Raw genomic sequence first — 12,768 nt, forward strand, 5'->3', positions numbered from 1 at the left:
ACACATAAATTATTTTTTACGCAATTAACAACTGCCAGCCCATTTATAAAAAAATAATTCAAAATGAAAATAGTATACAAAAACTGGAACGTGCACGATTTGTCCTAGGTGGTAGATCCACCCGGGACTAAAGGTGGGCCGAAATTTTCCTGTGGCCCGCCAAAATTTCCCTTTAGTCCTGGGTGGAGCCACGACCCGGGAGTAAAGAACCTTTAATCCCGGGTCTTATCTCCACGTGGGACTAAAGGATCTTTAGTCCCGGGTCTATCTAACACCCGGAACTAAAGGTCTCCCCCTTATATATCCCGGCCTCTCCTTCTTCCTTCTCCATTCTCGATCTTAGCCGCCGCCATCTCAACGTACACCGCGCCGGTGCCTCCGCCTCCTCCTCAGTCCCTGCACACGTCCACGTTGGTGCCTCCGCCTCCTCCTCCGCACCGCGCGCCTCCGTTTGTGGCGCCGAGCCACATCAGCATCAGCGCAAGATTTGGGCCATGCCTTCGCCGCACCGGCGGCGCCTCGACCTCCTCCGCCAGCGTCCCCCGTGCCCAAGCACCTGCGCCGCCATTGGCGTCCTCGATCCACACTGTGCTTGAGAGCCCGCGTGGCCGACTCGTCGTCCCTCCGTACCCCGCGCGGTGTCATGCCCCTCTCACCCTGTCGTCCTTAGAGCCACCAGCAGTCGTCGTCCAATCCGATCCACCACGACGCGTCCACGTGCACACCACCCCCCAGCCCGGCCTCCATCGTCTCCGTACATGCCGTGCCACCCTGGCAAGTGCGTCGGCCGCCGTCGTCGCCGGCCGCCGAGATGTGCAGTGTGTGTGCGTTGTGTCTGTATGTGTGGTGTGTGCATGGGTGTGTGAGTGGGCCTGTGTGGGCCATGTGTGTGAGTTTTGTATGTGTTTTTTTTTAAAATTGAGGTGCGTGTATAGTGTGTATATATGCATGGTGTGTGGGTATGCATGTGTGTGTATGATGTGTGCAGTGTATGTGTATAAAAATTGAACTAACTAGAAAATTTTTATTTATGTAGCTCCTCACGCGCCGACGTTGACGTCCGATCCTCGCCACCACCGTTGCCTTGCCCCCGTGCTCGGCCTTGCGCGCCGACGTCCGATCCACACCGGCCCGCCTTCGTTGCCTGGTCGGCCTCGCACGCCGACTTCTCCATGGAAATGTACATTTCTAGAAAATTTCTAGATATTTGTATATTAAAAATTTGGTGACTTTAGTGACTAGACATAGTTCTTGAAAACTTCATGTATATTGCATAGTGACTTTAATGACTAGAAAAATTCTAGAAATTTGTATATTTACTTTAATGACTAGAAAAATTTCTAGAAAATTTATATAGTGGCTATGGTGACTAGATTAATTTGTAGAAAATTTCTAGAAAATTTATATAGTGGCTATCAGTGACTAGATTAAACTCTTGAAAATTTTATGTATATTTACTTTAGTATATTTCTATAAACTTCATGTATAAGTCCTTAAAAATTGTATAGGGCTGATGTAGTGTTATTTTACATAAGTAACCCTGAAGTCTATTGTTAATTACTTAGTGTTAATTATTTTACGTAACTTCTTAATTTTTTATTTGTATTCTATTACTAGTTAAGATGGACCAGAGAGAGAATGAAGTTGCTAACCAGTTCCTAATCGACATGATTGTCGATGGTAATATCGAAGAAGAAGAAGCCGGTGCTGATGCTCGTCATCATGTCGAAGAAGAAGAACCAAGTGATGATGATGCCAGGAATACCAACATATACCTCAAATGATTGTCGATGGTAATGTCGAAAAAGAAGAAGCCGGTGTTGATGCTCATCATCATGTCGAACAAGAAGAAGTAGGTGATGATGATGCCAGCAATACCAACATATATCCCAATATGTCTGGCGACAGGATTGAGCAATCCGATGATGGTTTTGATCAACAAATCGAGAATGTATATATATATCTAACATGTCACACCCTAAAATATTCAATTTTAGGATGTGAATGTATTTTACAATGTGTTTATGTATCTTTAGGGTTTTTCGAGAATTTTCTAGATTTTTCTAGCAAATATTCTCTTTTTTCGAATAGCTAAATCCATTTATTGGAAAGCTCTAAAATCTTTTTCTTGGGCTCCGAGTATTTTATTTGGACTCGTCGTATCCTAGATTTTCCCCAAAATTTTTGGAATTCTTCAGGATATATTTTTTGTGGTTTAAAAGATTTATCCAGACCTTTCTATATTGATTTTAAGCTTAAAAATATATTATGAAAAATGAAATTCATTTTCTTTCCTCTCGACCTGGATTCAACTCATTTTGCGTCTAGTCGCCTTAGATCCTAGAACCGTGCTATTGAGCTCGACCACCGCCTTGATCTTGTCGTCTTTCGAGTTCCGCCATCAAAAAGTAGACTTCCTTCCCGAAGTTCAAATTCTCATCGTAGTCGGACTGTTGCATTATATCACCATTCTCCCTTTTTACTCTGTCATATCTAACACCCTATTATGTCCATTCGAGTTTCCCGTTCTCTAATCTTTCTCCTGATCAAATCTCCTTCGAAACGAAATCGTGCCTTGACTTCGGCATTTTCCGATAATACTCCGTTGCCGTCAACATCAGCTCCCGCACCTAGCATCGTAGCTGCAGATCTCTCTCTCTCTCTCTCTCTCTCCCGTGCTCCCAAACGAACCATCTTCACTAATGAGTCGAATCTACCTCAACCCAAATCTGATCCGACCTAGTTCGGCCACCATCATCCTCCTTCTTCTCTCCCTTCTTGCACATGGCAGCCATACCGTGCCAATCCCCACTTTCCTATATGTACGTGCTAGAACTCGTCGATCGAGTCCAGTTTGGCCACGCATGCCCAACCTCATCATACCCCTGTATGCCACCTGCAGCCTGAACTAGCTACTTGTCATGTGCCTGTTTCTCCCTGTGCCCTAGCCCCTGCGCCCTTGTTGCCCCTGTCGCGTGCGTCCCCTCCAGCTCGACTCTTGTAGCTAGCGCCGCCGTCGCCCTCCCCCGTGCCACTCCCTGCAGCAGTGCGTGTCACCACGAGCGCCGCCGCCCCTGCTGCCTGCGCCCCTGCTCTCTGTGCGCCGCCCTGCACAGCGCCTCTAGCGGACTGCCGCTGTTCTGGGTGTGCGCACCTTGGCCCTGCACACCCCTGCAGCCGCACCGCCCTCCCTCCTGGACCGCCCAGGCCTCCTCGCTATCAACAGAAGCGCCGCCGCCCTCTTCTCCGACGAAATTTGGCCACCATGACCCATCCCCGTAGTAAGTAAGGTATGGAATCGAATCCACTCGTCGTCCTCTTTCTTTTGCCCCGGTCCTCGCGATCTCCCGTGCCCTAGAACGATGGAAATTTGCAAAACAGTGGGCACCGGCCGCCATGTAAGCTGTTCTCGAGCATTTTCAATTTAGCCCCTGGAAATCTTGTAATTCCTGCAGTTTTTCGTGTGTCTTGCAAACTTTGCAGAAACCCCCTGGATCTATTGCATATTTTCAACCTAGCCCCACCCGTGGTATTTTTCAGATCTAACCCTAAACTTTTCCTAATTTGCGAGCACTGTTTTTGTGTCTTGCAAATCTTCCCTACTAGCCCTTGAAATCACGTATAGGTCCTTGCAACCTTGTTTCATGCGTAGTTTCCGCGTTTTAGATCCGTTTTGATCCATTCTTTTTGTGTTAGTCTTCTAAAACCCTAAGCTATCGTTTAATAGTGCTGTTGTACCATAGTTTCTAATTTTAAAATTAAATATAGATTTAATTTAATTAATGACATCTCATCTAGTTTTTCCAATTAAAATCCAATTAGATCTATACTCCAGTTTTCTCAATTAATGTAGCTTGATTAATACCAGCATAAATGTATTTTAGTTATAATTTGTTATTTCAACACGAATCATATTAAATTATGCGTTTAGATGTTCTCACAACTTCTTTGCTAATTAATTCATTAACTAGTGTAATTTATACCTAGATAATTATAAATAAAATTGGACTAAGTTCTACTTCATCTTTATAAATGCAAATATAATATGAGTTAATTATAATTAGGGATATTCTCTTTTGAATATCTTTTATATTAGTTTTCCAAATTAAAATAAATGAAGCTTATAGTTTATTTGTTCTCTTTTATAACATAAACGTTCCGATAGCTGTTTCTTTTCAATCGTAGTTCCGTTTTCCACGTTTCTTACGCTCTCGTGATCGTAGCAACGAGCCCTATCCTTTAGTTCTCTCTTTTAAAGCTTTCTTTTTATTTGGTGTATGTGTTCTTAGCTGCTCTTTTTGTTTGTTTGTTGTTTTGCTTGGGCGCGATGCTCATTTGACGTTAGAAGGCGCGCGATCGAAGACTTTTGAAGATTAAGAGTTTCAAGAACAAGAGTTGAAGACTCTGAGCAGCTATTCTCTAAAAGAAAGGCAAGTGTTTCTGTGACCATACTTTTATCCTAATAATTGCAATAAATATAACTTTCTTTATGCATGCATGTGTCTTAACTTGATGGATCCTAATTAAGGATATGCCTAGTCTTTATGATCTTTCCTTGTCAATCTAGGTTTTATCTTTCTTGTTGGGTAGCTTCTACTTAGTTGCTATAACTAGTTCCGGTTTAGGAATAATATATAACCATGATGACAATAATGATGATACTACACCTGTTCTATCCATGTTCATGCGCTATGCGTTGTTAATACAACATCATATGTTTAATCGGAATATGGAGAACCATTCAGGAAAATAGTGCAACCACAATACTATATAGCTCTGGTCTTGTCTGATTAATTAGAAACACCAGCTTATGACGATCTTACCGAAAGGGCAAGAGGAGTTGCATCAACGGGGTATAGCTCGGTCCTCTTGACGCTTTGATATGTGGTCCTTGGCTAAGGCACTACCTCACTAGGGAGAGTTATGGCCGCTTTGACTTGAAATCTTAGCGGATTGTCATAAGTTAGGGAATCTTTGTAAAGGCTTCTCAGTGAATCCCTTGCAACTCACCTCGGAAGTGTTTAAGAGGCTAGCTACCTTGGGCAAATTGGGAGACACAAATTGTGGAGAAAGTGTACAACATCTGTAGAGTGAAAAATGATATATCAGTCGTGCTCACGGTTAAGAGCGGTTTGGACCCTCACATGATAATTGAACTTGACGATGAATTAAATTGTGGACCATGTTTATGGTTATGGTTATGTTTCTGTTGTACCTGTTCTGTTTCTTTTAATGTGGGTTTTGGTATGAACTTATACCTTAGTAATCAGGTGCTAATAAAATTTGGCCAACTAAAATTGCTTATCGTTTTAAGCCAGTCAGCCTTTCCTTAATTTTGGCCTTCATGTCATATAATTCCCAACACTTGCTGAGTACCAACCATAAGTGTATTTAAGCTTATTATAATTGCTGCTCAAAGGAGAAAGTAATGTGAAGTCTTTTGAAGATGATGTTGAGTTCTAGGCCTACGCAACCCCTAGTCGATTGCCTATGAAGTTTGGAGTCTTTATTTCCAGGATAAGCTGTATAACTCTAATAATCTTTATAGTATTTTAATTCTATTTTTGTGATATCGTTGCTGATTATTCACTGATAAAGTCACTATATGTATGGAACTTGATCCTGGCATACATATAGTTATACATTCGGTTTTATCCTTAAAACCGGGTGTGATATAATATTTCATGGCGATGATGTGATATGGTTGTATTTCAAAGAATTATACCAATTATACCATTAAGACATCCTCGACATCAGTTTCATCGGCACCTAGCTTCTATAAGTGGTGTTCTTTAATTTTCATTTACATAATTAGCGAATCTTATTACATACCCTCAATCTATAGATTTCTTGTTTCTTTTGTATCATGTAGAATGGAGATTCAAACTTGCAGGAAGAATGACTGCTTTCACTTGAATTTCATCGACCTAATGGTTGTGAATTGCGTTACTCTAAAGGACAAGCCTCAATAAACATTTGGTAAATTATACAAGTTCTTATCCATTCAGCATTACAAGCAGAATATAGTATTTCCTAACAACTTTCAGTGAGTGTTTTCTGCCGTGTAACCCTTTTACTTTTGTATAATTGAATTTTTCTAACCCAATAAAAAGTGGCTCTGTATAATCTTGCAGAAATCACTGGATACTAATTAACATAATTCCTAACATGCGCTTAGCGATTGTTATGGATTCATTGAAGAAAAAGCCAGAACCTTACCAAGATATGACCGACTTGTTGAAAAGATAATTACTAATTGTGAGAATTCTTTACATGCGCTTAGCGATAAATATATTTATTCGTTCTCGGTCAGGCGTAGCGTTTGGTAAAAGTTAAGTGAAAAAGAACCACGTAATTTAACAGGCGAAGTTAGATTGAAGACATACTTTCTAGTACGTACTGGATGCTGCTTTGCACATTTCATTTGTTTTATTGTATATTCATATGGCTACCTAATGACTTCTTTTCTCTTAAAGAGTTTGAGGCAAGCATAAGGTAATAATTTATGCGCATACTATACTTACGAGAACATTCACACTCTTATAGGTCCTTACAAGACATATACTTCTTGGGAAGCAGAAGTAAGTAATAAACAATATTTTGCAATGTTTCAACTAATTTTGAAAATTATCATAATTAGTATTTTTCACTTTTTTATGAATCCATAGGATGTGGGATCAGCTCCTTCCATAAGAAAGAGTTTTGGCGATTCAAGGAGCCATGGCAGGATTTATTTATAAGCAAGTCATCAAATAAGATGGTGAATTCCACTATGATGGACACATTCTTGATAGAAGTAGTAAATATACCTTAGATATCATATAAAACTCTGTTGCACTTTGTATTTGTATGTATATATCTATGCATGTTTCGTTTTGTTGCACTTTAGTGGTAAATCCCACTTGATATATATTTTTTAGCTCAAACAAGCGCGCGTTTAGAAACATGTAGAAATACTATAAAATACTACGTAGAAAATATAAATGAAATAAAAAATAAATGGAAGGGAACATAGAAAAAATTAAAAAAAACCTTTAGTCCCGGTTGATAACACCAACCGGAATTAGGAATCCCTGCCTCGCCGCGGCTAGGAGTCTCCTTATTCCCGGTTGGTGTTACCAACTGCGACTAAAGGGGTTGCCAGAACCGGGACTAAAGGCGTGGGCCTTTAGTCCCAGATTGGCGGTCCCGGTTGGGAAACCGGGACAACGGACGTTTCCCAACCGCGATCGGTGAGTCTTCCTGTACACGGTTTGCACCATGAGCACCGCAAGATGATTCGTCACAATCTATGCATTCTGGCACATTCAGGCTCCCTTTGGTTCCGATTCGGACCACCGATTCGTTTCGGAGAATTTGTAATCGCAACCAAAGGGCTCAGCTACGCGAAGCGATTTCTCGAAATCGATCGATTCCCACAGTGGAACGGCGCAGCGGGCAGCAGCCCAGATTCTACCGATTCCTGCAGGTAAAATTACCCGCATTGCCACTGCTTACGATGTACCGGTTCGCTTCTTTTCTTTCCCGAGCGATCCTTTCCCCATCCATCTCCTGTGCGCCTCCTCCTCGCAGACGGCGACAGCGCCTGCGCGCGCCGCCTCCCCCCGACGTGCCCCCGCCGCCCCCCCCCCCCCCCGACGCGTCCCCTGCCGCCGCCCGCCGCCCCCCGGGCCGGCCCCGCCGCGCCCCCGCCGCCGCCCGCCCCCCATGCTGGTATGCGGAGGAAGGAGAAAGGAACAGGAAAAGGGAGAAGGGAAAAGGGAAAAAAAGAAAGAAGAAAGGAAAAATAGAAAGAAAAAAAGAGGAAAGAAATACCGAGAAAAAAAATGAAAGAAAAAAAGAAATTGTTCAATTATTTTTATAACGTGGATATATATTTTGTATAAAATATTATATATGTCAAATATTAACAAACATGGATATTTTCTTTCCAAAACGGTCATCTACATGTCCATGCAATTAATTAGCATATAAACAGCCTTATGGGATCTCAGGGGCATAACAGACATTTCTTACAGAAATCCACAGCTGACAGTTGTTTCAGCCTAACAGCTTTCAGCTTTCCCACAGCTGCCAGCTCATAGCAGTTTTCCCACAGCTGATTCCAGAAATCAGATTTTCAGGAATCCACAGCTGAACCAAACACACCCTCAGTGGAATTATTGGATTTTGCATCAACAATGAGACAGATTATTTTTCAATGAACAATCGAGAAAGCCCATTCACATGGGTGTCTAAATGGAATCTTGTTTATTTCTACTAGTCCTCCAAATCACCCAACGCTATCATTTAAATCATGTGGAGGGCCATTTAAACCATCTTCGTTGACTGTTGACGACATGCATGTGAAGAACAGTTTCTTTGCATGTGAAGACTCAAAACTTACAATTAGTTTCACGTCAGTTCTTTGACAATAACATTCAATCTCCAAGCTGGTTTCGACTGCGATGCCCGGTTTGTTTGGCACTTGGCAGTTAGCTGGCCACCACCATACGCAGCATGAGATGGAATTTTTGCGCAGTTCAGTTTCAACTATGTTTATATAAATAGTGTACAAGAGCATCTCCTCAACTGCGTAGGACTTCGTCCGAGGAACACATCTGCTTCTAGCAATCCAACAGCCATGGCTGCAACTGCCCATCCGGGCACCGTCCTCTCTGACATCCATCAGAAACAGCGTGCCGATGGCCCCGCGGCAATACTAGCCATCGGCACAGCAAACCCGGCGAACTGCATCGAACAAGACGAGTTCCCCGACTGGTACTTCCGTGTCACCAAGAGCGACCACCTCACCAAGCTCAAAGCCAAGATGAAGAAAATATGTACGGATTTGGTTCAGCTCAGTTAATCAAAAAGTGTCAATAGATCATATTGTTTTACCACATCATTAGATTCTTGCTGTTTCCTACACAGGCGACAAATCCGGCATCAAGAAGCGCCATTTCTACCACACCGAGGAGATGATCGACGGCCACCCGGAAATAATCGACCGCGCAGCTCCGTCGTCGCTTGGCGCGCGGCAGGGCATCACCGCGGACGCCGCGCACAACCTCGCCGCGGAGGCAGCGTCGAGGGCGATCGTGGCCTGGGGCCGCCCGGCGGCCGCCATTACGCATCTCGTGGTCTGCACCAACGCCGGCGTCCACGAGCCAGGCGCAGATCTTCGCCTGGCCGGGCTCCTTGGACTCCTGACGACCGTGCACCGCACGCTGCTGTACCTTCACGGCTGCTCTGCCGGTGTCGGCGCGCTCCGCGTCGCCAAGGACATCGCCGAGAACAACAGCGGCTCCCGCGTGCTTGTGGCCTGTACGCAAGCCAACATCCTGTTGTTCAGCCCCCCGGACGACACTCACATCGACCAAATCGTCGCCATGACCCTGTTCGGTGACGGTGCCGGCGCGGTCATCGTCGGCGCCGACGCGACCGGCCCCGTCGAACGCCCCGTCTTCCACATGTTGTCGGCCTCGCAGACGACGTTACCGGGCACAGACCAAGCCGTGGTGATGAATCTCACCGAGAGCGGCCTCACCAACAGCTACTTGTCCGTCGAGGTCCCGATGCTTGTCCAGGGCAGTATAGAGCGGTGCCTGGTGGACACGCTGGCGCCGCTGGGCCTTCCTAACGTTGGCGATGGCGGCTGGAACGGGCTCTTCTGGGCGGTGCACCCCGGCGGCCGCGCCATCTTGGACCGCTACGAGGGCGCCCTCGGTCTGGAGCCTGAGAAGCTTGCGGCAAGCCGGCACGTGCTGAGCGAGTACGGCAACATGAGCGGTGCGACGGTCATCTTTGTTCTCGACGAGATACGCCGCCGCCGGCAAGATGACTTTGACAAGGAAGGGAAGGACTGCGCGTGGGGAATCATGTCGGGGCTCGGGCCGGGACTCACAACGGAGACTGTAGTGTTGCATGCCACCGGCAGCCAGAAGGATGAAAAGTACTAGGTTTCGCAGCTTCCTGAAGCAAGAAGAATGCGAGACAGAACAGCTAGGGTTTGATAGTCGATAACTTGGAAAGTGGAAAAACATACTAATAATGTTACTATAGGCTTGAAGGAGTGTGTATGTAAGTTTATCACAGACTTTTTACTGAAAGTTAAATAATATTTTTTTAGGGAAACAGGAGGGGTTTTATCCCCTACTGATTATATATTAAAAATAGGTAAAAAAAGAGTTTACAAAAAGACCAACAACAATAAAAGGAAAAAATTGCAACATACTGTTTAGCCATTCTACAATAGAAGGTAGGTATTTGTTCTTTGCTCTGTGGATAACCATAGCAAATTCATACTTGAAAGAGGCAGCAGCTCAAGACAATGAAGGGACTTTTTGCTGAAAGATAAAATCATTTCTTGTGTTCCAGATAGCTCAGGACATGAGAACCGTGATCTCTATGAAGAAGGACTTGCCAACTTGTGATTTGAAGCTCTCATGTATTTGTATTAGAGATAAATTAGGGCGGTGCACTTGCAGAGAGATTTTCTGCCAACATTGCGACGCTAGGTACAGTGGAGAAGAGATGTTCAGTTGTCTCATCTTCAGTGGAAGTACAAAAGATGCAGCTGTAATCATCTAGGGTCATGTTTTATCTTCTGAGCATTCCCCTTATATATGTTAAGTCTATCTTTTGACAGCAGCCAGAAAAAAAAACTATGCTTGTGTTGACATGTACTATTCCATAGCCATGTACATGATGAATCTATCTCCCGATGCTGATCAAAATGTTGGTTGCCATGTGCATCTGTTGTTGCTTGTAATAGTATTTTAGCTGAATTTTTTTGTAGCATTTGCATGAAAGAACTGAGCATTGCCATCACCAAGTTTTACCCATTTAATTGTCCCTCTTTTTTTTGCGTTCTGTACACATTGTCATTCAGGTTCAGTTTGCAGTTTTTGTGCCTTATATTGGATTTGGATCAAATCAAATGGAGCTATTATAAACTTATATAGCTTCTAAAAATTGTTATCCTACACGCAATAACATTTTTCAATCTAGGCACCTGGTATCAGACAGTTGTGTATGCATGTGTTTGGTTTGGGGATGATACGAGATGGGATGGTTTCATCCTATTTGGGCTAGAGCTCGCCCTCGCTGATGTTGTTTACCCAGATCCGTACAAGCGTTTCATTGAAGGAGCTGACATTCAACACCACGTACACTTCTGATTCCAAAACACAAGAGCCTCTGAAATATATTGCAAACCAACAAGAGAATTTTATGTCATTTTTTTGCATCATAGATGTAACTTGATGAGCTTCCAGTATCGTCTAGCAGCGTAAAACCATAGAATTGGGTTATTATATCCTTCCAATGTGTGTGTCTGTTTAAAACGTCTCATACTACAAAACATTAACGCCCGTTACTTGAGTTTTCACAAAGTATGACGTGATGGTTTGTTTTGAGTTTTGACAAAACATATTTGTGAACTCAAAAATAGCTATATTCTTATTCTGAAGCAAGTTTTGAAGGCTAAAACTAGCTATATATATTTTAGGATATACGGGATAGATGATATAGTTGGCACCCACAGGGTCCATAGGTGTACTATCGCATTGTAAACCGTTGCCAACATCGTCCATGGCGACATCTGTGCACGCAATATGTGTTAGAATAATCTGATCTTTGTAACAGATATATTCGGAACTAGATGTGGTAGATTGTATCATACTCGGTTTGTTAAGCTCTTAGATATAGACATAGATTGATTTGTACGAGCCAAACCGAGTCTGTAACTGCTACCGTATCATTGTAAAACTCTTGGCAATTGCCATATATAAACATGCACTCGTGGCTAGCCAGGATAGGCAACCACGTTTCCTTCAATCTTACATGGTAATCAGAGCAACCTCTTCCACAAAACATCCATAACCTTGTCGAAGTGCTCCATGGCGTCGTCATCTTCAGCTTTGCCAACACCGGTGCAACTCGGCTCTATCTCAGAGAAGTTAAATCGGGACAACTATCTACTATGGAAGGCGCAATTTCTTCCTGCAGTACGGGGTGCTCAGCTCATGGGAATCCTAGATGGTTCAGGACCATGAGCCGCCAAAGACCATCGAGCAGGTCGACAAGGACGGCAAGCAGGTAGTCATCCGCAATCCTGAGTACGACTCATGGATTGCCAAGGATCGGCAGCTACTAAGCTACCTGCTGAATTCTCTCACCAAAGATGCACTAGCACCGGTGGCTACGGTGACTACATCTGCAGAAGCATGGAAGGCGCTGTCAACAATGTTTTCAGCACACTCCAAGGCTCGGGTCACGAACCTGCGCGTGCAGCTTGCCACGCTCAAGAAGGGTGGCATGTCAACTACAACATACTTCACCAAGATGTGTGCCTTCAAGGACGAGCTTGCTACCATCGGCAAGCCCATCGATGATGATGAGATGGTACACTTCATTCTTACCGGGTTAGATTTTGATTATAACCCCTTTGTATCTTCAGTTCTTGGTCGTGTTGGATCAATCTCCTTGAGTGATTTGTACTCCGAGCTACTTTCCTACGATCAGAGGTTGGAGATGTACCAAGAGAGTGGTCAGTACCAATCCTCGGCTAACATGGCTGGTCGAGGGCGTGGTAACAGAGGTCGCGGCCATGGTAACAATCGTGGTCGTGGCCGTGGCAATTCTGGTTGCAACAACCAGAACCGTGGAAACAACACCTCCAGCTCCAACAATGCTCCCAGACAGGGAGGGCGCAACACCAAGCCGGTGTGTCAGATATGCAAGAAGGAAGGACATGAAGCCCCAAGATGCTGGTATAGGTATGAT

General features: G+C 44.0%; 1 protein-coding gene and 1 non-coding gene across 2 annotated transcripts; both read left to right on the forward strand.

The window, feature by feature from the left end:
• The first annotated feature begins 8,583 nt into the window (after positions 1 to 8,583).
• Positions 8,584 to 10,116, forward strand: LOC112903025 (bisdemethoxycurcumin synthase-like). Its single transcript, XM_025972231.1, has 2 exons — positions 8,584 to 8,822; positions 8,914 to 10,116. Exons 1-2 carry the CDS (start codon positions 8,624 to 8,626, stop codon positions 9,939 to 9,941), a joined length of 1,227 nt encoding a protein of 408 aa, XP_025828016.1. The 5' UTR covers positions 8,584 to 8,623; the 3' UTR covers positions 9,942 to 10,116.
• A 2,250-nt stretch (positions 10,117 to 12,366) lies between these two features.
• On the forward strand, positions 12,367 to 12,505 carry LOC112872483. Its single transcript, XR_003224678.1, has one exon. It is a non-coding gene; the product is annotated as a small nucleolar RNA Z247 (small nucleolar RNA).
• Positions 12,506 to 12,768: the final 263 nt, after the last annotated feature.

This window comes from Panicum hallii, chromosome 8 (assembly GCF_002211085.1).
Source record: "Panicum hallii strain FIL2 chromosome 8, PHallii_v3.1, whole genome shotgun sequence".
In the NCBI taxonomy this organism is placed as follows: Eukaryota; Viridiplantae; Streptophyta; class Magnoliopsida; order Poales; family Poaceae; genus Panicum; species Panicum hallii.